Raw genomic sequence first — 27,746 nt, 5'->3', positions numbered from 1 at the left:
CCATCCAACCCACCGGCCCACCAAACCCTAGGCTTCATTCCTTCCCCCGAATCCCAGATCCACCCAACCAGCCGGCGGCGGCCACCTCTCCCCTACCCCCACCCAACCTGCCGCGCCGATCTGATGGGCGCGTGGACGAGAAGGGGAACCTCCTCCTCGGCCGACGGGGATGGTGCGGCCGGCGGGCCTCCTCGACCCGACGACGCAGCGGCGCCCGGTCCTCGACCAGTGGCGCCCCTCCTTCCACCGGAGGTGGCAGCAGCGCCCGCTCTGGGCTCGCCTCCTGCTCTTGCTCCTCCTCGCCCTCGCCGGCTCCCCCGACACCTCCTCCCCGCCCTACTTCGCCGCACCCCCCATCCCCAGCCTTCGTCTCCAAGGTACGTACGAATACGAGCTTTCTAGGCATCGATCCAGTGGTTGATTACTCGATCCCGAACTGATCCTGTGGGATTCCCGGTCTAGATCCGCCTCCGATTTGCTCGGCGATAGCTTGTGTTGCTGTTGTCGTTATCGAAGGAGGAGGAGGGGGAGCCCTAGCCGCCTCCTAGGGCTAAGCCGCAGATGGGGGAGCCGAAGCAGAAGTGGACAGCAGAGGAGGAGGCGGCGCTCAAGGCCGGGATAGGCAAGCACAGGGCCAGGAAATGGTGCACCATACTCAAGGACCCCGAGTTCAGGAACATCCTGCGCTACCGCTCCAACGTTGACCTCAAGGTTTGTTTCCTGGGCCGCCAGACCCTGCCAGCTTTAGCCGCTGTATGTAGGCAGGGAATTCTGATGGTTGTTTGCCTGTGCGGGTGTGTGTTTGTCGGCCGTGATCGCAGGACAAGTACAGGAACATGAATGTCACTGTGAACGCGTCGGGCTCTCGCGACAAAGTGCGGACGATGGTGACGACAATGCCCACGGCTAAGAAGCCGAGGTCTACTCCGAAGCAGGAAAGCCACTCGACGGCGATCACCACCATCACCTCTGACGGTCATGATGACGTCGTCGACGTGAAGCCTATCATAAAGCCTATTGTAACATTTACTACAGGGAATAAATCGCTATCTAGGTAGGTGTCCCGTTTGATATGCCGGTTTGGAATGCTTGTTTTATGTCCTTTGTTCTACAAGTATCTTGAACAGAAACTTGCAAGGTTTTGACTGCTTTAATGTACCTCTGTGATGCCGTTCGTGCAGGCTAGAAAATATCATACTGGAGGCCGTGAAGACCTTGAATGAGCCTACACGGTCATACAAAACATCCGTTGCTAATTCTTCTGTTTATCGTGTACTTTATCACAATGAAATGATATATGATCCTTTATTATAAATACCAAATTTTGTAGTCTTCATGAATAAAAAGAATTACTCATTTACTTCGCTGATCACTTAATATATTTTTTTTACAATTATTGAGTCAGTGATGCAGAAAATTTTGTGACAACATAGACATGCAAAAATGATTTCATGATAACCAGTGGCTACAAAATCCCTTTCCATTGGGCAGAGTTCTACCTAATCTAGTTTGTTATGTAGATTGCACTGGTTCTTAACATATTTTTCTTGTCATGTAGGAACAATACTGGCCACGTGCTGATTTTGATCATGTACTGTCTGCAAAACTGAATGAGTTGACATCATCTTGGAAATTGATGAAGGCAGTAACATTTCTTTCAACCGTAACTACATTATCATATAGATTATAAAGCGGTAGAAAAAAGTGCCCTGATATAAATTAGCAAAAGTCACACCTGTTACCATTGTTGTAGCATATAAATTAAGTCTGATGAAGCTCAATTGAATTGAACTAGGATCTTTTCATATTTTATGTTTACATATTATGTATGGATTTATCATTATATGGATGACCGTGCTTGATATGTTGTGCTTCCCAAGCATTCACCCAATCAACACATGCGTGAGCACTCTCTGTTCCAAATAAATTGTTTGCCTGCTATTGGCATGTACTTATCTATTCTATTATAACTGCTTTCAGTGTCGTAACATATCTAATATAGTACAATACTTATCTAGTTAGTAAGATTCAAAATGTCATACTATATTTCAGAAAGATACTATTATACCTTTTGCTGGATCTCTTTGGTGCCAGTGATATCTTTTGTATGCATATTTTTTTGCCATGGTCCACCTGGAAATTGCTCAGTTATATATATTTCTAGTTGGAAATTTGTATGTGCACATAGATAGACTAGGTTACTCTTTTTAAGAGTATAAGCCATTTCCCTCGTCTGGCCTCTAGACTGCAACAGCATTTTCGCGGCCGCCGCGATTGTCGGACACGAATTTTTGGAGCCTCCTGTCATTTTTTCTCGGAGTAATACTCGGTGGCTTCGTCGTTTCGTTTGTAGATCCCATCTGGGGTAGAAATATTCGGTAGTTGCTGCGGTTTCTCATCCTCCGAGCCGCTCAAACCGTTGTCTCAGTTCGAGATCACCTCGGGTATTAACAGGACTAGATCGATTCTCCATCAGAGGGTAGCTCTGTTTTTTAACCAGAGTTGTACTGGATGCTCCTTTGATTTTCCATGTATCACTCCTTTGATTTCCACAAATCATTCTTCTTCTGCTAACTGGGAAATTAATATATGCTCTCTGCTTCTTATTACACTTGATTTCTTCAAACAAAGGATACGATCTGGGACTAACTTGGTAGTTCTTCATATGCTCAAATAATTTTCATTAACTTGTTGGTCATTTAGATTTGAGTACTTTGAAGACTTTAATGTTCATCTTTTTCTTTGTTGATACCAAAACTAATTCCTTGTTAAGAATTTTTGCCTTCCTTAGTGAAGGATACTGGTTACCAGCTTGGCATCGTATGCCCTATAGTATTATTGAGATTATGAAGTTTATATATTTACAGTGTACTGTTCTCCTATCTTTAGGAGATTGGAGAAAAACTATCATAAATCGGAGGCAGGTCGTTGCTTGGCAAAGAACTCGTACATGTTGTAAGAAAATCAGGGGAGGATCCAGCCATTCATGTGAAAATAACTTCTTATTTTGGTTTGTGTAAATGTGTACATTGTCGAACAAACATCTTAATTATAATGTAATGCATCTGTAGATAACTTACTCATGTAGCTATTTGCCGCTTACTTGCATTCAGGAATTAATTTGATTTCCTGTATTGGACGGTCATGTAATCACCTCTACTGTAGAAAGTATTGTCTTTGTTTGCATTCACAAAATGGTTGGATGTTCTGCTAGCATGTACTAGATGGTCATGTATTTGTGAATATATGCCTGCAAGTCCTGTCTTTGTTTTATGCAAGCAAATTGTCGATGCTCTGCTCTCGCCTGCCGCCTAGTTTCTATCTATATATCCTGGTTCGGTGATGAATAACTTATGCATGTGGTGTAGGGAGCATGGTAGAGTGACTAGTATATATAGCTGACCCTATCACTTTATTCTTTAGAGCTATGAATGATGTACACACCATTGTTTTGCTGTGGCCGAAAATTCCTCATCTCTGAATAAATGAAATGAATCCCCTTTTCCCGTATCGTCTCTGTTGGTGCAGCGTCCAGAGGAGGTGGAGCAGCGGGCCAACATCCATCTTCACCTCCCACCTAGCGGCTGGACCGCCCCTTGCAGCGAACATGGTGAGCCCAACTACCCCCTGATCTGAATATAACCTGCACTTTCTACGTTTTGGTTGAAGTCTGGTTCAGTTTGTACGTTTCTTTACTTTAGTTCACCTGCACCTTCTGTTCTCCTGTTCTGTACTTTAGTTGCCTTTGGCATTAACTGCAGAGTTGGCAATGCAATGCTCTAATTGCCAGTCGAAATGGTAGATCAACTTTAAGACTTAATAAACCATACTAAACAAATTTATCACAATATGTGGATTCTTATAGTGATTTGTAGCTGTTGGACATGATTAAGGATAGCTCGAGCATTAATTTTTTACGAGCATTAATTTATGCTCTGAATGTGTGCCACCCAAAAAAAAGTTCCTTCACAAATAATTCAACCATGACATAAGTGTGCCAGTTCGCTGTTTTCGTAAGATACATTTAAGAAGAAAGTGTATTTTTCAGTTTGCTATTTTAGAATGTATGTGTCAGTTCGCTGTTTTAGAATTTGTAGGTGTCAGTTCACTGTTTTTCTAAGTTCAAGGCTCACGGTAATCTTCTTGTTAAAATGTATTTTTCTAAGATCAAAGCTCACGGCAATGTTCTTACACCCTGGTTTGCACCTGGTTATCACACTAATGTGGAGTAGCTCTTTTTGTATTATCTTACATGTCTGCTAATTATTGTGTCATTGACTCCTGCTTTTGTCAGTTCTTAAATTCCTCCAGTAAAGCGAAAATACCAAAAAGATATTGAGTTTGGTTGTCTGCATTTTCTTTGTCCAGAATTTCCTGGAACAATCTTAGATAGTTTGAAGTTTAATTTTCTGTTTCTATGACCTGTTTAGGTTGGACTAATTATACTCCAGAATTTATATCTCGGGATTTTAACATCATCTTCAGGAACATAGTGGCAGCTCTCTTCATTCTTATAGATTTGCTACCATCTGTATTATAATGCTTTTTTATTTGAAACCATAATTTTGTTGTTGTTATAGTGCTTCAAAGGATACATGCTAGACAATGGACGAATGAGCAGACCATCCTCGAGCAGAGACTGCTCTCAACAACATCCTTCCATGTGTGGACGCGAGTACAACCAACCGAACCATAGAAGCAAGTGATGCTTGTGATTTGCTTCTAGCCTTATCCTGGAAGCAAGTGAAACTTTGTTTGTAGTAGTGTCAGTTTACTAGTTTATCAGCCATGTTGGTGTTGGTGTTAAAGTGTAGTGAAACTTTGTTTGTAGTAGTGTCAGTTTACTAGTTTATCAGCCATGTTGGTGTTGGTGCTAAAAGTGTGTATTTTGATTGTGCAAACCTGAGAGATGTATTATGTGATGTTATATGATGGATGATTTTAATTCGACTTGGAGCTTTCTTGATTTGAATATGAAATAGTGCTGCATTTAATATTGGACAAATAATTGGTTGAAAAGGCCCAATAAATAGAAATGAAACCAAGTTCTGGAAAAAAAAATTTGAATAAAAAAATGAAAAAGGCTAAAACTGAAACTGGATCAAATGTATTTGGGCATGAAAAGGCCAGGGCCCAAATAAGAATGATAAAAAAAATTGAAAAAAAAATACTAAAGTGGCTGTAAATAGGCCAAGGCCCAAAAAGAAGCCCAATAAGAAAAGTCCCAAAAAATAAAACGAGCCCATGTTATCAATTGAAATGGGTTGGGCTGATTTCAGCCATGACGTTTTGATTTCGTCGTAATTTTGCCACGTAGGACTGGGTTTGATTGTCAGCGATGATTTAAGATCGTCGTAAAGGTTACGACGATCCAGGAATCGTCGTGAAGTTACGACAATTTTGACCAAAACGTCGTTGCTGTTCATTTCTGACGCTCCGTTTTCGACGCTTGGTTTTTCGTCGTGCGATCGTCGTAAATGAAAAACCGTGACGATGTAGCGACGAAAAAATAGCGTCTTGTACTAGCATATTCCTTGTACTGCCACCCCGCGGCTAGGGGGAGGCCGCGCCATCCAGGCTTTTGGGCCCCCTGGACGCCCTTTTCCCTAGGTCTTTCGCCTATATATTCCCATAAATTCCAGAAAAAATCAAGAGATCATCGAAAGTACTTTTCCGCCGCCGTAAGCTTCTGTCTCCGCAAGATCCCATTTGGGGCACGTTCTGGTGCCCTGCCGGAGGGGAGATTCGAATACGGAGGGCTTCTTCATCAACACCATGACCTCTTCGATGATGCGTGAGTAGTTCACCATAGACCTACGGGTCCATAGCTAGTAACTAGATGGCTTCTTCTCTCTCTTGGATCTTCAATACAAAGTTCTCCATGATCTTCATGGAGATCTATCCGATGTAATCTTCTTTTGCGGTGTGTTTATCGAGATCCAATGAATTGTGGATTTATGATCAGATTATCTATGAATCTTATTTGAGTTTCTTCTGATCTCTCTTATGCATGATTTCATATCCTTGTAATTCTCTTCGAGTTGTGGGTTTTGTCTGGCCAACTAGATCTATGATTCTTGGAATGGGACAAGTGCTTGGTTTTGGGTTCATACCGTGCGGTGACCTCACCCAGTGACAGAAGGGGTAGCGAGGCACGCATCGTGTTGTTGCCATAGGGTAAAAAGATGGGGTTTTCATCATTGGTTTGAGATTATCCCTCTACATCATGTCATCTTGCTTAAAGCGTTACTCTGTTCGTCATGAACTCAATACACTAGATGCATGCTGGATAGCGGTCGATGTGTGGAGTAATAGTAGTAGATGCACAAAGTATCAGTCTACTTGTCTCGAACGTGATGCCTATATGTATGATCAATGCCTTAGATATCGTCATGACTTTGCGCGGTTCTATCAATTGCTCGACAGTAATTTGTTCACCCACCGTAATACTTGCTATTTTGAGAGAAGCCTCTAGTGAACACTATGGCCCCCAGGGTCTACTCCACACCATATTTTCAGCCTTACACTTTTTACTTCGTTGCACTTTCCGCCTTCAGAACTCACTTTGCAAACAATCTTGAAGGGATTGATGACCCCTTTGAAGCGTTGGGTGCAAGCTTGTTTGTGTTTCCACAGGTACTCTGGACTTGACGAGACCCTCCTTCTGGATCGATACCTTGCTTCTCAAATTGAGGGAAATACTTACTGCTCATGTGTTGCATCACCCTTTCCTCTTCAAGGAAAAAACCAACGCAAGCCCAGCCTCCGTCAATGTGTCAATTTCTGGCGCTGTTGTATGTGGGATAGCAATCATCAACATTTGCTTCTTCGATGGGGGCGACGTCATCTCGCACTAACGAATTCTCTTCCTCACCGCGTTGTCTGCTATCTCCCTCCATGCCAGGTGGAGGTAATTGGGTAGGTGGGGTGGTGTTCATACCTTTTTGATGAGTTGTCGTTGGTGTGCTACCGGGCGCCTCGACACGAAGGTGAGTCTTCAGCCAAGGCAAGAACCAGTTCTTGCATGCACCAATCAGTTGAGAGGTCTCGTCATCACCGGCTGGTGCAGGAAGAGCCAAATCCTTGAAGCCCGCTTTGACACTGGCCACACAAACTTTGAAGACGCCATGGGGCATCTGCCTGTTGTGGATCATGCGGTCCTTCGGCTTGATTATCGTTGCCTTTCCCACGTCCACCTTCTGGCCGTTGATATCTTACAGTACGGTGCACGGGGTTTCGTCGGCCTCCGAAGACATGACTACGACATTAGACATACGAAAGGCAACTGAAACAGAGGACTATATAGATATGCTTGTGACTAGTGTATGACGTGTAATTACCGTGATGGTTTCGAGCTCAGCCAAAGACGAAGCCCCGCCGAGCACGCCAGAGACGGAGGACGGGCTGCTATGAAACGGAGCGAGACCAAGTACGGGAGCATTTGTGGTTGCGTCAGCATGCTCTGGTGGTGCGATGTTCGCCGAATTGCTCCCGACAAAGCTGACTAGTGGAAAGTCCTCTCTCCGTGCTTCTGGATTCCTCGTCACATACTCAAAAACTGTCGGAACCAATTGGCCCAAGGAAGATGCCACAATTGCGTTAACCTTATCATCGACTACCTTGGTCAACTCTTCTTTGGTCTGATCGACCGCCCGCATGACCTTCTCGTCGATGGTCAGTTGAGTATGCTCCCGTCTCTTCTTTCTTTCCTCCGGCCTCTCGTGGTAGCATTTATTCCACGAGGCGCCATCTCCGACGTTGTGCACACGTACACCCGACGGAGGTTTGTCCACCTGAACATTTTTCAGTATGTTCAAGGCCCGGTTGAACGGGTTGTCCCACTTGGGCCTCGCGGACAACTGAGACGACTCGTCGCTTTCGGCTGCCTTTTGGTGCTGCTCTTTCTGCAAAAGGAACGTGGATGGTTTACAAATGTGACAAAACTCGTTGTCGAATTAATTAGAAGCTAATTAATATAATTAAGGTGGTAATACAAAAATTACCAATAGTCTCATGAACTCCCTCGTGTTAGGGTCCGTGGAAAAGATCTTCTTGACAGGGTCCCACTTGTGCGTGGCCCTGATCCAATCACGCTCCCGCGGGTCGGTGAACTCTGCCAAGGGGTCTAGAATTCCGTGACTTTCACGTTCGGCGTCCTCCTTGGCCCTTGTGCTCCTCTTCCCCTCGTAACCACGCCTTCCGAGGCGGTGGGCAGGCATGTTCCTGGCTTGGATCCCCTTCATTTTCTCCGACTTTTGCTGGGCTGCTTTTGTAGCGCAAGTATCTTTAAATTTTTCAATGTCCTCTTTCATTATTGACGCATTGTCAGCATGAATCTTGGACCACGGTTCATTCTTCAGAATGGCTTTTTTCACCCGTACTTTCCAGGCAGCCAAGGCGTTGGTGAACGTCACCATTGCCTTGTTGTTTATCTTTGTCATGTTTTTGTCCTTCCACGGATATTCTACCTTATCATTCTGGCCAGGGAACAAGAACATGTTGTGCAACTTCGTTAGGAGCGTTTGCTCCATATGTGGTATGTGCTTCAACTTTTCGTCGTTGGTGTTGGCGGTTTCCTTGAGGATTCATCCTAGTTGATTGTCGTAGCACTTGCGTGCTTTCTCCGGCTCCGTTGGCTCTAATTTCGTGGGGTGCATCACCATGACCATGATTTGTCCGGTGCCGAGCTCATTTGTTTTTCTTGCCCTCTTCGTCTTTGGTCCTTCACCGACTAAGTCAGCATCCTCGCCGGACTTAGGGGTTGTGTCGGAGCCGGTGCCGGTGCCTCTGTCGGTGGCGGTGCCAGCGTCGGTGTCGGGGTTGGTCTCACTGTCACCCTGCGTCCCCGGGTTGCATTAGTCCAGGTATTTGAAATATGCATCTGCTTCCTGAAAATGTTCATCTTCGGCGCGACCAAAAACCCCGACTTGGTCGTGGCTAGACATATTAATTTCCTACGAGTATTTAGTTATAATAGTTTAATTCTAGGCCGAATAACATGAATAATAAAAAGGGACCTATTATAATAGTTCATGTCATTTATAACAGAATTAACCTAAATAATTCTAAAACGAAATCAACCTAAATAATTCTAAAAACAGATTTAACCTAAAAAATATAATTCCCTTTCCTTCCTCCTCTTCTTCCTCTCCTTCCTCTTCTACTTCTCTTCTGTTTCTTCTACTTCTCCTTTTCTTCCATTTTCCTCTACTTCTCCTCTTCATTCCCTTGTCCGGCAATTCCAGGGCACTCCATATGTCCTAGTTTGTAGCACTAGTCATGCCGAAATTCACGAAAAAATTCGGCATAACCTTTGCGAAAAGTGGACATACGGACCGTCTGAAATTTGCCGGAACGGAAATGAATCAACATTCCGGCAAAACATTGGCCACTCAGATATAGCAACAATGAACAAGTACAACTGAAAACCATATATGCAAATCATATCACTGTCATTTATGCTTGACATGCTCCTCAAAAATCATATACTCCTAACATACATATTGTAGATTTTTTCCCTAGACATATACTTCTAACATACATACTCAAAAATCATATACTCAAAAATCATATACTCGTAACATACTGATGTCTACTACGCAACCTTCTCCTTGTAGACGTTGTTGGGCCTCCAAGTGCAGAGGGTTGTAGGACAGTAGCAATTTTCCCTCAAGTGGGTGACCTAAGGTTTATCAATCCGCGGGAGGTGTAGGATGAAGATGGTCTCTCTCAAGCAACCCTGCAACCAAATAACAAAGAGTCTCTTGTGTCCCCAACACACCTAATACAATGATAAGTTGTATAGGTGCACTAGTTCGGCGAAGAGATGGTGATACAAGTGCAATATGGATGGTAGATATAGGTTTTTGTAATCTGAAATTACAAAAACAGCAAGGTAACAAATGGTAAAAGTGAGCATGAACGGTATTGCAATGCGTGGAAACAAGGCCTAGGGTTCATACTTTCACTGGTGAAGTTCTCTCAACCATGATAACATAGTTGGATCATATAACTATCCCTCAACATGCAACAAAGAGTCACTCCAAAGTCACTAATAGCGGGGAACAAACGAAGAGATTATTGTCGGGTACGAAACCACCACAAAGTTATTCTTTCTGATCGATCTATTCAAGAGTCCGTAGTAAAATAACACGAAGCTATTCTTTCCGTTCGATCCATCATAGAGTTTGTACTAGAATAACACCTTAAGATTCATATAAACAAGACCCTAATGTCACCTAGATACTCCATTGTCACCTCAAGTATCCGTGGGCATGATTATACGATATGCATCACATAATCTCAGAATCATCTATTCAACCAACACATAGAACTTCAAAGAGTGCCCCAAAGTTTCTACCAGAGAGTCAAAACGTGTGCCAACCCCTGTGCATAGGTTCCCAATGTCACGAACCCGCAAGTTGATCACCAAAACATACATCAAGTACTCACATGAATCCACGTGTGCCAACCCATATGCATAGGTTCCCAATTGTCACAAACCCGCAAGTTGATCACAAAAGATAGACACGTGCAAGACATACATCAAGTGTTCTCAAAGACTCAATCTGATAAGATAACTCCAAAGGGGAAACTCAATTCATTACAAGAAGGAGAGGGGGAAGAACATCATAAGATACAACTATAATAGCAAAGCCCATGGTACATCGAGATCAAGACATCTCAAGAACACAAGAGAGAGAGATCAAACACATAGCTATTGGTACATACCCTCAGCCCCGAGGGAGAACTACTCCCTCCTCGTCATGGAGATCGCCGGGATGATGAAGATGGCCACCGGAGATGGATTCCCCCTCCGGCAGGGTGCCGGAACGGGCTCCAGATTGGTTTTTGGTGGCTACAGAGGCTTGCGGCTGCGGAACTCCCGATCTAGGTTTCTTTCTGGGGGTTTCTGAATTTATAGGAATTTATGGCGGTGGAATTGCGTCAGTTGGGCCCACGAGGAGGTCACAAGCCTGCGCGCCACCACCGAGGGGGGTGGCCGCGTGAGGGCTTGTTACTCCCTCATGGCCCATCTGGCCTTCTCCCAAAGCTTCGGGGGTCTCTTTTGGTCCAAAAAAATCATCGTAAAGTTTCATTCCATTTGGACTCCGTCTGAAAATGGGCCAAAAACACAGAAAAAACAGAAACTCGCACTTGGCACCGAGTTAATAGGTTAGTCCCAAAAAGATATAAAATAACATATTCATGCATATAAAACATCCAAAGTTGACAAGATAATAGCATGGAACCATCGAAAATTATAGATACGTTGGAGACGTATCAAGCATCCCCAAGCTTAACTCCTGCTCGTCCTCGAGTAGGGAGGTGATAAAGAATGAGTTTTTGATGTTGCATGCTACCTAGCATAGTTGTCCTTTGTAACTTCTCTCACGTGACATGAATGTTCAGATCCGTTAGATTCAAAACAATAGTGTGCTATTGACGTGGAAACAATAATAACTCAAGCAAACTAGCAAGGTAATCCTGAACTTTCAAAATAACAAGGCCAAAAGAAAGTTATCCCTACAAAAGCATATAGTTTGGCTATGCTCTATCATCATTGCACAACGAATTTAAATCATGCACAACCCCAGTATTGGCCAAGTAATTGTTTCACACCTTTACTTTCTCGAGCCTTTTCAACTCTCACGCAATACATGAGCGTGGGCCATGGTTATAGCACTATAGATGGTGTGGAGAGTGGTGGAGGTTGCAAGACAAAAAGGAGAAGATAGTCACATTAAGTAGGCATATCAATGACCTGTGGAGATGCTCATCAATAGATATCAATGTGAATGAGTAGGGATTGCCATACAAACGATGCACTAGAGCTAAGAGTATGTGAAAGCTCTTAAAGAAAACTGGTGGGTGTGCATCCAACTTGCTTGCTCACGAAGACCTATGGCAATTTTGAGGAAGCCTATCATTAGAATATACAAGCCAAGTTATATAATGAAAATTTCCCACTAGCTATATGCTGGTGACAAAACGAGAGACTCTCAATCATGAAGATCATGGTGCTTAATATGCACAAGTGTGGAAAAGTGGTAGCATTGTCCCTTCTCTCATTTTTTTATATAATTTTTTTGGTGGGGTCTTTGGCTTCTTTTTTTTGGTGGGCATATTTGGCCTCTTTTATTTCCTCACATGGGACAATGCTCCATCAATGATGATCATCACACTTTCAACTCAAAACTTAGAGCAATGATGACTCTATCTGAAATGCCTTCGGTAGTGTACCGTGACAATGATCTAGCATGGCATAGACATTAATGGAAACATCATGCTAGCTATCTTACGATCATGAAATGGCAATGTAGATGTGGTGGCACATGTCATGGTGGTAGTTTCATGGCAATATATCTCGGAAAGACTTCGAAAAAGCCATAGTAGGTAGGTATGGTGGCTATTTTGAGGGAGGCTAATGGTGGGTTTTGTGCGCCGGCGAAAGTTGCACGGCACTAAGAAGATAGTGATGGTGGAAGGTGAAAGTGCATCTAAACCATGGACTCAACATTAGTCATGAAGAACTCATATACTTGTTGCAAAAGTTTTATTAGTAATCGAAACAAAGCATTCAACGCATACTCCTAGGGGAAGGGTTGGTAGGTATAAACCATCGCGCGATCCCGACCGCCACACAAAGGATGACAATCAAAAGACTAATCATGCTCAGACTTCATCACATAGCGGTTCACCATACGTGCATGCTACGGGAATCACTAACTTCAACACAAGTATTTCTAGATCCACAACACCTTACTAGCATAACTTCAATATTACCACAACCATATCTCAAAACTAATTGAGAGGAATCAAACTTCTCTAACTATTCAATGCACATGAAGGTGGAAGTTTTCATATCCATTTGGATAACTACCCCTTTTGAGACTACTTTCAAAGCATAGATCAACTACCAAGCCACGCACCGCTGCGCTCTAAAATATATAAATGAAGCACATAGAGCAAAAGTATCTAGCTCAAAAGATATAAGTGAAGCACATGTGAGCTGAATTGTCTACCAAAGGATATAAGTGAAGCTCGACAAAATCACGGTGAGTGCATGTCTATCTCTCTAGGTTTGCAGCAAGGAAGATTGTGACACAACAAACAAACAAAAAGACTCCTATGATACAAGACGCTCCAAGCAAAACACATAACATGTGGTGAATAAAAATATAGCCCCAAGTAACGTTACCGATGGATCGAAGACGAAAGAGGGGATGCCTTCCCGGGGCATCCACAAGCTTAGGCTTTTACGACATCCTTGAATCTCTTGGGGTGCCTTGGGCATCCCCAAGCTTGAGCTCTTGCCACTCTCTATCTCTTTTTCTAGAAGAACTTCACCCAAAACTTGAAAACTTCACAACACGAAACTTAAACAGAAACTCGTGATAACAATAGTATGAGAAAGCAAACGACCACTTCCTTAGGTACTGTAGCAAACTTAAATTCTACTTATGCTGATGTTGGGTTACTGTATTTTCAATCTTCCATGGCTAATACCCCCCGATACTATCCATAGTTTCATCAAAATAAGCAACCAACACAACAAAAACAGAATCTGTTGACAGCAGGCCAGTCTGTAGAAATCTGTATATTTCGTATACCTCTGGTATTTAAAAAATTCTGAAACATTTCGACAGTCTGAAGAATTTGCGTAGAAATCAGCAGCGAAAAGAATCAACTCAAAATCTCTTACAGAACAAAAATTAAAATTCTTTTCGTGAGCAGAAAGTTTTTGTCTTTTCCAGCATGACCAAACGATCATCCCCAAGACTAATCATAACGGTTTTGCTTGGCACAAACGCAAAAAGAAACACAAAAGACACAATCATAACAGAATTATGATGGTGTGGAGAAAAAAACAGGAAGTAAAAAAGAAAAGAAAAATGTATTCATTGGGTTGCCTCCCAACAAGCGCTATCGTTTAAAGCCCTTAGCTAGGCATTGATTTAAATGATGCTCACATAAAATGTAAGGATTGAAACACAACGAGAGCATCATGGAGCAAACGGCTAGCACATTTAAGTCTAACCCACTTCCTATGCATAGGGATTTTGTGATCAAACAATTTATTGGAGCAAGAATCAACTAGCATAGGAAGGCAAAACAAGCATAGCTTCAAATATTTCAACATATGGAGAGGAAGCTTGATACTATTGCAATAAGTAGAAGCATATGATCCTCTCTCATAGTATTTTTCAGTAGCATCATGAATGAATTCAACAATATAACCAGCACCTAAAGCATTCTTTTCATGATCTACAAGCATAGAAATTTTACTACTCTCCACAATGAAAAAGCAAGGTTTAGCAAAGGGGTTCTCGAGAGTATGACAAGTTTTATCATCCCTATTCTTTAAAACATAAGTATCCTCACAATAATCATCATAGATAGGGGGCATGCTTTCATCAAAATAATTTTGATCATTCAAAGTGGAAGATCATTTTCATCAAATATAGCATCCCCAAGCTTGTGGATTTGCATATCATTAGCATCATGGGTATTCAAAGAATTCATGTTAAGAACATTGAAATCATGCTCATCATTCACATAATCTATGCCAAGCATTCTATATAATTCTTCTTTCAGCACTTGAGCACAATTTTCCTTCCGATCATGCTCACGAAAGATATTGAAAAGATGGAGCATATGAGGCATCCTCAATTCCAATTTTTTTTGTAGTTTTCTAGCGAAAGAACAAGAAACAAAAAGATTCGATTGCAAGATCTAAAGATATACGTTCAAGCGCTAACCTCCCCGGCAACGGCGCCAGAAAAGAGCTTGATGTCTACTACGCAACCTTCTCCTTGTAGACGTTGTTGGGCCTCCAAGTGCAGAGGGTTGTAGGACAGTAGCAATTTTCCCTCAAGTGGGTGACCTAAGGTTTATCAATCCGCGGGAGGCGTAGGATGAAGATGGTATCTCTCAAGCAACCCTGCAAGCAAATAACAATGAGTCTCTTGTGTCCCCAACACACCTAATACAATGATAAGTTGTATAGGTGCACTAGTTCGGCGAAGAGATGGTGATACAAGTGCAATATGGATGGTAGATATAGGTTTTTGTAATCTGAAATTACAAAAACAGCAAGGTAACAAATGGTAAAAGTGAGCATGAACGGTATTGCAATGTGTGGAAACAAGGCCTAGGGTTCATACTTTCACTGGTGAAGTTCTCTCAACAATGATAACATAGTTGGATCATATAACTATCCCTCAACATGCAACAAAGAGTCACTCCAAAGTCACTAATAGCGGGGAACTAACGAAGAGATTATTGTCGGGTACGAAACCACCACAAAGTTATTCTCACTGTCACCCTGCGTCCCCGGGTTGCATTAGTCCACGTATTTGAAATATGCATCTGCTTCCTGAAAATGGTCATCTTCGGCGCAACCAAAAACCCCGGCTTCGTCGTGGCTAGACATATTAATTTCCTACGAGTATTTAGTTATAATAGTTTAATTCTAGGCCGAATAACATGAATAATAAAAAGGGACCTATTATAATAGTTCATGTCATTTATAAACAGAATTAACCTAAATAATTCTAAAACGAAATCAACCTAAATAATTCTAAAAACAGAATTAACCTAAAAAATATAATTCCCTTTCCTTCCTCCTCTTCTTCCTCTCCTTCCTCTTCTACTTCTCTTCTGTTTCTTCTACTTCTCTTTTTCTTCCATTTTCCTCTACTTCTCCTCTTCATTCCCTTGTCCGGCAATTCCAGGGCACTCCATATGTCCTAGTTTGTAGCACTAGTCATGCCGAAATTCACGAAAAAATTCGGCATAACCTTTGCGAAAAGTGGACATATGGAGCGTCTGAAATTTGCCGGAACAGAAATGAATCAACATTCCGGCAAAACATTGGCCACTCAGATATTGCAACAATGAACAAGTACAACTGAAAACCATATATGCAAATCATATCACTGTCATTTATGCTTGACATGCTCCTCAAAAATCATATACTCCTAACATACATATTGTAGATTTTTTCCCTAGACATATACTTCTAACATACATACTCAAAAATCATATACTCAAAAATCATATACTCGTAACATACTGATGTCTACTACGCAACCTTCTCCTTGTATATGTAGTTGGGCCTCCAAGTACAGAGGGTTGTAGGACAGTAGCAATTTTCCCTCAAGTGGGTGACCTAAGGTTTATCAATCCGCGGGAGGCGTAGGATGAAGATGGTCTCTCTCAAGCAACTCTGCAACCAAATAACAAAGATTCTCTTGTGTCCCCAACACACCTAATATAATGATAAGTTGTATAGGTGCACTATTTCGGCGAAGAGATGGTGATACAAGTGCAATATGGATGGTAGATATAGGTTTTTGTAATCTGAAATTACAAAAACAGCAAGGTAACAAATGGTAAAAGTGAGCACGAACGGTATTGCCATGCGTGGAAACAAGGCCTAGGGTTCATACTTTCACTAGTGAAGTTCTCTGAACAATGATAACATAATTGGTTCATATAACTATCCCTCAACATGCAACAAAGAGTCACTCTAAAGTCACTAATAGCGGGGAACAAACGAAGAGATTATTGTCGGGTATGAAACCACCACAAAGTTATTCTTTCTGATCGATCTATTCAAGAGTCCGTAGTAAAATAACATGAAGCTATTCTTTCCGTTCGATCCATCATCGAGTTCGTACTAGAATAACACCTTAAGATACATATAAACCAACACCCTAATGTCACCTAGATACTCCATTGTCACCACAAGTATCCGTGGGCATGATTATACGATATGCATCATGTAATCTCAGAATCATCTATTCAACCAACACATAGAAGTACAAAGAGTGCCCCAAAGTTTCTACCAGAGAGCCAAAACGTGTGCCAACCCCTGTGCATAGGTTCCCAATGTCACGAACCCGCAAGTTGATCACCAAAACATACATCAAGTACTCACATCACTAGTGGGGACGGGGCCTTTAGCCCCGGCCCGTAAGGGGCTTTAGTCCCGGTTTACCAACTGGGACTAAAGGGGCGGGACTAAAGTCCTAACCCTTAGTCCCGGCCCTGTTACAAGCCGGGTCTAAAGGTGCTCCACGTGGGCGCCTCGTAGCGCCCCACGGGCAGGACCTTTAGTCCCGGTTCGTTACACGGGCCGGGACTAAAGAGTTTCAGATTTTGCATATTTTCGGGTTTTTTTAATGAAATTATTTTTGGGTTTTAGGGTTTTAGGGTTTAGGTGTTCGGGAGATTAACGTGATGCCTCGTTTGGTGTTCGGGAATTAGTTTTCATATAATTTAAATAGAAATAATTATGCATATATATATAAGGTTAACTTATCTTATAAGCGAGCATATATATACAATTATATGGAGATCTGAATTATCGGGACTAGAGCCCGTCTATTTGATTACATGGACGAACATCAGTAATGGCCCCTAGCTATGCTAAATCGTCATTTGTCATCTATAGCTTCCGTCCTCAAAAAGGTCGCAAGCTCCTCTGCAACAGCAATCGCGTGTTGCTCTGGTAGGACCTTCGTCGTCATGGCTATGTGCTATATAAGAAGAGGAGATGAATATGAATATCAATCATGATAACAAAGAATGAGGGTAAAAATAGAGGTGTGAATGTTCATTGCTTACGTCGAATCTGTGATCCTTGTGCTCACAGGTAAACATGTGAATGGTCTCGCAAACATAGTATCCACATAGATGCGTTCCCCGTGGCTGCTGGTCGCACTTTACGAGAATAGAATATATATAATCAAAATAATAATCTAGCATCATAAATGTATTGAAAATAGAAGTATATCATACTACTACTTACCTGAGCCGCTCTAAAGGTCAACTTCTCATGCTCGATACCGGGAGTCACGCACTTGAACTGCTTCCAAACCCTGCCCGACAAGGATAATGATTTGCTAAGTTTTTCATTAATTGATATATCAGAAAATCATTGAAAGAGACCGATAGAGCGCAAGAATGATTGAAATTACCCTTGGAGCATGTCCTGCAGGCTTTGGAACTGTTCCAAGGGTCTCGATAATGGGTCGAAGGCATCAACTCTTCCCTTATCAATTTGAATGTCCAACAGAATCCAATGGAAGCTGCACATGTATATATATATATATATATATATATGTGTGTGTGTGTGTGTGTGTGTGTGTGTGTGTGTGTGTGTGTGTGTGTCAGTAACTTATCAATTACACTTATAAGCGAATGGACACAACAGAGTAAAGACCCTCACCTGAAGTTGTATGGAAACAGTATGTGGTCACATAAATTTTGATTTGTTAGAAACCTTAGAAGGTTTTCCTCCGTCTCCTTGGGATAATTAGTTAGCGTCGCTATATATATTTTATCTGGGTCAATACACCCAATATTTAGGATGCTCTTACTTTTACAATCCAGAATCTTCATTCTGCATAATAGAGTACAAGTTATATATAGACAATGAATTGAAATAACTAAACAAGTTATATGTAGACAACGAATTGAAAAACTTACAGACAATAGCAACTCATAAGCGATTTGTCGAGGGCGTCGCCATTGTACATCTGGAAGAGTTCATCAAAGTCGATATGGATTTGTTCGGGGCGGCCGTAGTACTCCTGTGGGACACTCAGCACGATCATCGTTCTCCCATTCTTTGATTCACTTAAGTACCATTGATGCAAGTAACGCATATTTGTTGGGAGATCATCTTTGCTGACCAAAGGCTCACCCATGACAAACTGTGTCTTAGGGGCTACCACAGCCTTGGGTATCTTGTCGTCTTGGGAAGACAACAATTCTTCAACCGAGACACCACATGCAGCCGCCAACTCCTTTGCTCTTTCTAAAGCTAGCCCCTGCACCGGAGGGGGAACATTCTCGGTTAACACCTTGAGGGGTGGGATCGACTGTTTGGCCTATTGTCCAAGCTGAGGAACGTCTCATTTTTTCTTGCTTGTAGTTGAACTTGATTTGCTCCCACTTGCACTTGCACGTGATCTGCTCTTTTTCACTTCCTTCTGCAATGTGCGTGTATAGTCATCAGGCTTAAATTGTAAGTCATAAGGTCTGATAGGAAAATTAGCATGACGTACCTTTGGGAGGGGCGACCGTTTGCGCTTTGGGGTGCTCTGTGACTTAGGAATCGTGTTGGGGAACGTCGCATGGGCAACAAAAATTTTCCTACGCGCACGAAGACCTATCATGGTGATGTCCATCTACGAGAGGGGATGTGTGATCTAAGTACCCTTGTAGACCGTACAGCAGAAGCGTTAGTGAACGCGGTTGATGTAGTGGAACGTCCTCACGTCCCTCGATCCGCCCCGCGAACTATCTCGCGATCAGTCCCACGATCTAGCGCCGAACGGACGGCACCTCCGCGTTCAGCACACATACAGATCGATGATGATCTGGGCCTTCTTGATCCGGCAAGAGAGACGGAGAGGTAGAATAGTTCTCCGGCAGCGTGACGGCGCTCCGGAGGTTGGTGATGATCTTGTCTCAGCAGGGCTCCGCCCGAGCTCCGCAGAAACACGATCTAGAGGTAAAACCGTGGAGATATGTGGTCGGGCTGCCATGGCAAAGTTGTCTCAAATCATCCCTAAAACCCCACTATATATAGGAGGGAGGCGGGAGCCTTGCCTTGGGGTCCAAGGACCCCCAAGGGGTTCGGCCGAGCCAAGGGGGGAAGGTCTCCCCTCCCAAACCGAGTCCTACTTGGTTTGGAAGGTGGAGTCCTTCTTCCCCTTCCCACCTCCTTCTTTTTTTTCTCTTTGATTTTTCTTCCAATGCGCATAGGGCTCTTTTGGGCTGTCCCACCAGCCCACTAAGGGCTGGTGCGGCACCCCCAATGCCTATGGGCTTCCCCAGGGTGGGTTGCCCCCCCCCCCCCCCCGGTGAACTCCCGGAACCCATTCGCCATTCCCGATACATTCCCGGTAACTCCAAAAACCCATTCGTTTCCGGACCATTCCGGAAACCCTCGTGACGTCCGTGATCTCATCCGGGACTCCGAACAACATTCGGTAACCAACCATATAACTCAAATACACATAAAACAACGTCGAACCTTAAGTGTGCAGACCCTGCGGGTTCGAGAACTATGTAGACATGACCCGAGAGACTCCTCGGTCAATATCCAATAGCGGGACCTGGATGCCCATATTGGATCCTACATATTCTACGAAGATCTTATCGTTTGAACCTCAGTGCCAAGGATTCATATAATCCCGTATGTCATTCCCTTTGTCCTTCGGTATGTTACTTGCCCGAGATTCGATCGTCAGTATCCGCATACCTATTTCAATCTCGTTTATCGGCAAGTCTGTTTACTTGTTCCGTAATACAAGATCCCGCAACTTACACTAAGTCACATTGCTTGCAAGGCTTGTGTGTGATGTTGTATTACCGAGTGGGCCCCGAGATACCTCTCCGTCACACGGAGTGACAAATCCCAGTCTTGATCCATACTAACTCAACGAACACCTTCGGAGATACCTGTAGAGCATCTTTATAGTCACCCAGTTACGTTGCGACGTTTGATACACACAAAGTATTCCTCCGGTGTTAGTGAGTTATATGATCTCATGGTCATAGGAACAAATACTTGACACGCAGAAAACAGTAGCAATAAAATGACACGATCAACATGCTACGTCTATTAGTTTGGGTCTAGTCCATCTCGTGATTCACCTAATGACGTGATCCAGTTATCAAGCAACAACACCTTGTTCATAATCAGAAGACACTGACTATCCTTGATCAACTGGCTAGCCAACTAGAGGCTTGCTAGGGACAGTGTTTTGTCTATGTATCCACACATGTATATAAGTCTTCATTCAATACAATTATAGCATGGATAATAAACGATTATCTTGATACAGGAATTATAATAATAACTATATTTATTATTGCCTCCAGGGCATAATTCCAACAGTCTCCCACTTGCACTAGAGTCAATAATCTAGCCCTCACATCATCATGCGAATTACATTGTAATAAATCTAACACCCATACAGTTCTGGTGTTGATCATGCTTTGCCCGTGGAAGAGGTTTAGTCAGCGAGTCTGCTACATTCAGATCCGTGTGCACTTTGCATATATTTACGTCCTCCCCTTCGACGTCGTCGCGGATGAGGTTGAAGCGTTGTTTGATGTGTCTGGACTTCTTGTGAAACCGTGGTTCCTTTGCAAGGGCAATGGCACACGTGTTGTCACAGAACAAGGTTATTGGATACAGTGCGCTTGGCACCACTCCAAGATCCGTCATGAACTGCTTCATCCAGACACCCTCCTTAGCCGCCTCCAAGGCAGCCATGTACTCCGCTTCACATGTAGAATCTGCTACGACGCTCTGCTTGGAACTGCGCCAGCTTACCGCACCCCCATTAAGAATAAATACGTACCCAGTTTGCGACTTAGAGTAGTCCGGATCTGTGTCAAAGCTTGCATCGACGTAACCTTTTACGGCGAGCTCTTCGTCACCTCCATACACGAGAAACATCTCCTTAGTCCTTTTCAGGTACTTCAGGATATTCTTGACCGCCGTCCAGTGATCCACTCCTGGATTACTCTGGAACCTACCTGCCATACTTATGGCCAGGCTAACATCCGGTCTAGTGCACAGCATTGCATACATGATAGAACCTATGGCTGAAGCATAGGGGACGGAGCGCATATGCTCTCTATCCTCATCAGTTGCTGGGCACTGAGTCTTACTCAATCTCGTACCTTGTAAAACTGGCAAGAACCCTTTCTTGGACTGTTCCATTTTGAACCTCTTCAAAACTTTATCAAGGTATGTCCTTTGTGAAAGTCCTATGAGGCGTTTTGATCTATCCCTGTAGATCTTAATGCCTAGAATGTAAGCAGCTTCTCCTAGGTCCTTCATAGAGAAACTTTTATTCAAGTAATCCTTTATGCTCTCCAAGAACTCTACGTTGTCTCCAATCAGCAATATGTCATCCACATATAATATTAGAAACGCCACAGAGCTCCCACTCACTTTCTTGTAAATACAAGATTCTCCAACCACTTGCACTAGTAGAAAACAGGGCATTGAGCCAACCACATTGGACCCGGATTGGATATAAACCGGTTCTAAAGGGTCTGTCCGCTGGGCCCCCTCCCTGCAGCAAACGGCCACAAGGCCTTTAGAACCGGTTTGTAACACAAACCGGTCCTAAAGGTTTTTGGACCGTTTGCTGCAGGGAGGGGGCCCAGTGGACAGACCTTTTAGAACCGGTTTGTATCACAAACCGGTGCTAAAGGTTTTCTCATTTTTGCAGCAACTGCGGGGCCCGCTGTCAGACCCTTTTGAACCGGTTATTAACACAAACCGGTCCTAAAGCCCTCCTCTGCTTCCTCCCCGAGCACCCCTATATTCCACCCCGAGCTCAACTCCATTTTTTCCAGCTCGAGCTCAACTCCATTTTTGCTCTCTCCTTCCTCTTGGGATCTCTAATCCATCCCCATTTTTCTCCACCATTTGTCAAGATTGTTGGCACCCATCGGTCCTACGGTTAGCATCAACATTCCCTCTTCCGGCATTGCAAGTTTTGCTCATTTTCTTGCTCATTTCATTTTTGTTGTGCTAGCTAGGTGTTTGATGAAATGCCTAAGCTAGAGAGACTTCATCATTTGTTATGTATACATATGCAATTTGAGCTCAAATTTAATTATGATTTGTGGTTTTTTTTAGTGTCGCGCGCCTTGTCCCCTTCCTCACCGCCGTCGATCGCCCCGTCACCGACACAACCTTGGTGAGCCTATTGTTTTTATTTACCAAAACAAATTTTGATTTGTATGATTACATATTTACTTGTATATAATTTTCTTATTGTGTAAGATTTTTTTTATATGTATAGCGCCATGGTTTTGATATCCGTCCCCGTTGGTCCTCGTCTAGTCTATGATTCGGATGTGGTATATTATCTTTTATAACTACATATTTTCATTTCCTGATTATATGACAATTAATTATGCCGACCAACTTGACATAGATATTTTTATCTAGGAGGTAGTGGAACCAGAAATGCCAATCGACCCTATTGTTGAGAAGTTACACTTAGTTGAACAAGAAAATGTTGGCCTGAAAGAAAGATTGAAAAAAACTGAAGAAAGGTTGGAAAAAACTGAAAGAGAGAAGATGACCTTGGAAAAGGTTCTTGCCGGTGTCGTCGATTGTCACAAGAGCGAGATGGACGCAATGCGCCTGAAGATTAGAAAGATTAGAAAATATGCAATTAGTAAAGAGGCTTGGTATCATTATGCCGTCGGGTCAATTGTTACCTTTGTTGCGATTTTGATCGCATTTGTTGTTGTTTTTAAATGCATTAATTAGAGAGAGTTTTTATGGTTGGTTTGAGTGTGTATTTTTATGAGAACTATATATGTATGGTCACTACGCTACTTTGGTTTTAACGTGTGATGAACTTTTTGTATTAATTAATTAATTTAGTCATGATGATTTAGCATAATGGTTTTTGATAAATTTATATAATGCAGATGAACCGGCAATGGATGTACAGTGATCGACGTCGTCCCGAATTCCTTAATGGCATGCATAGTTTTCTCAATGTGGCTGAGAAAAACAGGCAGAATGGATTTATTTTTTGTCCATGTAAAAAATGCCAGAATAAGAGGAATTTCCCTAACTCAAGAACCATACACACCCACCTGTTGCAAGAAGGCTTCATGCCCAGTTATTTTTGTTGGACCAAGCACGGAGAAAGAGGGGTTGTAATGGAAGACAATGAAGAAGAAGAGGATAATGATAACTATCCTATGTTCGGTGAACACGGTGATACTGAAATGGGGGAAGACGAGCCTGAACTTGAGGACATTGTTGATGAGTCTGATGATGATCTTCGTCAGGTCATTCGTGAAGAACAGATAAACTGCGGAAGTGAAAACGAGAGGTTGAAGTTGGAGCGCATGTTAGAAGATCACAAAAAATTGTTGTACCCAAATTGCGAAGATGGCCAGAAAAAGCCGGGCACCACCCTGGAATTGCTGCAATGGAAGGCAGAGAATGGAATATCTGACAAGGGATTTAAAAAGCTGCTGAAAATAATGAAGAAGATGCTTCCAAGAGATAACGTGATGCCCTGCAGTACGTACGAAGCAAAGAAGGTTGTCTGCCCTCTAGGATTGGAAGTGCATAAGATACATGCATGCATCAATGACTGCATCCTCTACCGCGGTCAGCACGAGAATTTAAATGCCTGCCCGGTATGCGGTGCATTTCGGTATAAGATCAGGCGAGGTGACCCTGGTGATGTTGAGGGCGACGATCGCCCCAGGAAGAGGGTTCCTGCCAAGGTGATGTGGCATGCTCCTATAATACCACGGTTGAAACGTTTGTTCCGAAACAAAGAGCATGCCAAGTTGCTGCGATGGCACAAAGAAGACCGTAAGGAAGACGATATGCTGAGACAACCCGCTGATGGGTCGCAGTGGAGAAACATCGACGATAAGTACGAGGACTTTGCACGTGACCCAAGAAACTTAAGGTTTGGTCTAAGTACAGATGGCCTGAATCCGTTTGGGGAGCAGAGTAGCAGTCATAGCACCTGGCCCGTGACTCTATGTATCTATAACCTTCCTCCTTGGTTATGCATGAAGCGTAAGTTCATTATGATGCAAGTGCTTATCCCAGGCCCGTCGCAACCCGGCAACAACATTGATGTGTACCTGAGGCCACTGGTTGATGAACTTTTAGAGTTGTGGGCTGATGAAGGTGTACGTGTGTGGGACGAGTACAAACAGCAGGAATTTGACCTACGAGGGTTGCTGTTTGTAACCATCAATGATTGGCCTGCTCTTAGTAACATCTCAGGACAGTCAAACAAGGGATACAGCGCATGCACACACTGTTTAGGCGAGACTGAAAGTATACATATAGGCAAGAATGTGTACCCGGGGCATCGTCGATTTCTTCCAGACAGGCATCCCGTAAGAAAGAAAGGAAAGCATTTCAAAGATGAGGCAGATACACGGAGGAAGCCAACCCTCCCTAAAGGTACTGATATATATGACATGGTCAAAGATATAAAAGTAATCTTTGGTAAGGGTCCTGGCGCACAATCTGTTATGAATGACGCCGACAACCACGTAGCCATGTGGAAGAAGAAATCTATATTCTGGGAACTACCCTATTGGAAATTCCTAGAGGTTCGCTCTGCGATCGACGTGATGCACGTGACGAAAAATATTTGCGTGAACCTGCTAAACTTATTGGGCGTGCATGGGAAGAAGTCGAGAGATACACCAAAAGCACGGCTGCACCACCAACGTATGCACAAACGAGACGACCTGATGAATCCAGAGAATTTCAAAGGTCCTGCCAGCTACGCTCTTACCAAGGAAGAGAAGGAGATCTTTTTCCAAGTCCTGAGCAGTATCAAGGTCCCGTCTGGCTACTCGTGGAACATAAATGGAATACTAAACCTGGAAGAGAAAAAGTTCCAAAACCTAAAGTCTCATGACTGCCACGTGATCATGACCCAGTTACTTCCGATTGCATTGAGGGGGCTTCTGCCAGAAAACGTGCGAGTACCCATTGTGAAGCTATGTGCATTCCTCAATGCAATTTCTCAAAAGGCAATCGATCCAGCAACTCTACCAAGTTTACAGAAGGACGTGGTCCAATGTCTTGTCAGCTTCGAGTTGGTGTTCCCACCAACCTTCTTCAATATTATGACGCACCTCATAGTTCACCTAGTCCAAGAGATTTCCGTTCTCGGTCCTGTATTCTTACACAATATGTTCCCCTTTGAGAGGTTCACGGGAGTCTTGAAGAATTATGTTAAAAACCGTGCTAGGCCAGAAGGAAGCATGGTCAAGGGCTATGGAACAAAGGAGGTCATTGAGTTTTGTGTTGACTTTATTCCTGACCTGAACCCGATCGGTGTTCCTCAGTCGCGCCATGAGGGGAGACTGCATGGAAAAGGCACGCTAGGAAAGAAATCAACAACATGTATGGACGAGCAATCTTTCACTCAAGCACACTACACAGTTCTAGTTAATTCCAGCTTGGCGGCTCCATATATCCAGGAACACAAGGATATTTTACGCTCGGAATACCCGGAGCAACCTGAAGATTTCATTGCTAAAGAACACGAGAAGACTTTCGGCGGTTGGTTGCAAAGACGTCTCATTAATGACAACATTGTTGAAGATGAGCTATACTTGTTGGCCAAGCAACCATCTTCGACTGTATTGACCTTTAAAGGGTACGAGATAAATGGTAACACATTTTACACCGCAGACCAAGATAAAAAGAGCACCAACCAAAACAGTGGCGTCCGATTTGATGCAAAAGACGACAACGGGCAAAGGGTCACATACTATGGTTACATAGAGCAGATATGGGAACTTGACTACGGACCTTCCTTTAAGGTCCCTTTGTTCTGGTGCAAATGGTTCAACCTGTCAGGCGTGAAGGTAGACCCGAAGTACGGAATGACAACAGTGGATCAGAAGAATCTTGGGTACGGCAATGATCAATTCATCCTAGCCAATGATGTGGCTCAGGTTTTCTATGTGAAGGACATGTCTAGCAGACCGAGAAAAAGAAAAGATAAGGAAGCGAATACATCAGACGATGAGCCAAGGCGCCACATAGTTCTTTCAGGGAAAAGAAACATCGTGGGAGTCGAGGACAAGACAGACATGTCAGAAGATTACAATAAATTTGATGAAATTCCTCCCTTCAAAGTCAAAGATGATCCAAGCATCCCGTTAAATGATGAAGATACTCCATGGTTACGACGCAATCAGAAGAAAGGCAAGAAGAAAAATAGATAGGGGGTGTTGTTGGTGATGTGTAATAATGTATTAAACCTTTTATGTAATTGTGTTGACCATTTTGATAAATATCAAAAATTTGACCAGTTTCCACTAAATTTGACCATTTTGATAAATATCGTTTTTATTTTTTTAAGTGTTAAAATGACATTTAGACAATTTGTAAATAAATGTAAAAGAAAACAAAAAAGGGAAACAAAAAAGAAAAATAAAAGAAGAAACGGGAAAAAGAAAAAGGAAACAAAAAATATCTTTATATTTTCAAATTAGTTTGATAAATATCTTATTTTTATTTTTTTATTGTTTTAAATGACATTAGGACAATTTTTACACAAAATATCAGAAAATATGAATATGTTTTTATAAATATTTGATTTTACAAAAGCTTTTTGAGTCTACTTTCATTTTATAAATAAATGTAAAAGAAAACAGAAAAGGGAAACAAAAAAGAAAAATAAAAGAAGAAACAGGAAAAAGAAAAAGGAAACAAAAAGAAAAAGAAAACAGGAAACAGAAAAAAGGAAAAAAGAAAAAGGAAAAAAACCTTTAGGACCGGTTTGTAACAACAACCGGTCCTAAAGGTGGGTACGCTTCGCGCCCAATTTTTGGACCTTTAGTACCGGTTTGTGTTAACAACCGGTGCTAAAGGGTCTTTAGGACCGGTTGTCAACACCAACCGGTGCTAAAGGCTCCTAGACCTCTCTGGGCCGCCAACTTCTCGCCTTCCCGCACGTCTTCTCTCCTCGCCGCCTCTCTCCTCCCCTTCTCTCCTCGCCGACTCGACCTCCTCGCCGCCTCCTTGCCGCCCCACGCCGCCTCCTCGCCGCCCGCCGTCGCTTCCTCGCCACCGTCGCCTCGTCGCCGCCTCCTCGCCGCCTCGCAGCCTCCTCGCCTCGTCACCGCCTCCTCGCGGCCTCCTCGCGCCGCCTCCTCGCCGCCTCCTCGCGGCCTCC

The 27,746-nt window shown here is 43.1% G+C and overlaps 1 protein-coding gene across 1 annotated transcript; it reads left to right on the top strand.

Annotated features, from left to right (window-relative positions):
* Window positions 1–561: 561 nt before the first annotated feature.
* On the top strand, window positions 562–3,636 carry LOC123441376 (single myb histone 6-like). The gene is made up of 5 exons (XM_045117842.1): window positions 562–711; window positions 822–1,054; window positions 1,182–1,263; window positions 1,559–1,663; window positions 3,529–3,636. Exons 1-5 carry the CDS (start codon window positions 562–564, stop codon window positions 3,634–3,636), a joined length of 678 nt encoding a protein of 225 aa, XP_044973777.1.
* Window positions 3,637–27,746: the final 24,110 nt, after the last annotated feature.

This window comes from Hordeum vulgare, chromosome 3H (genome assembly GCF_904849725.1).
Source record: "Hordeum vulgare subsp. vulgare chromosome 3H, MorexV3_pseudomolecules_assembly, whole genome shotgun sequence".
NCBI classification, from domain to species: domain Eukaryota; kingdom Viridiplantae; phylum Streptophyta; class Magnoliopsida; order Poales; family Poaceae; genus Hordeum; species Hordeum vulgare.
This window is presented reverse-complemented; position numbering and strand designations above follow the sequence as displayed.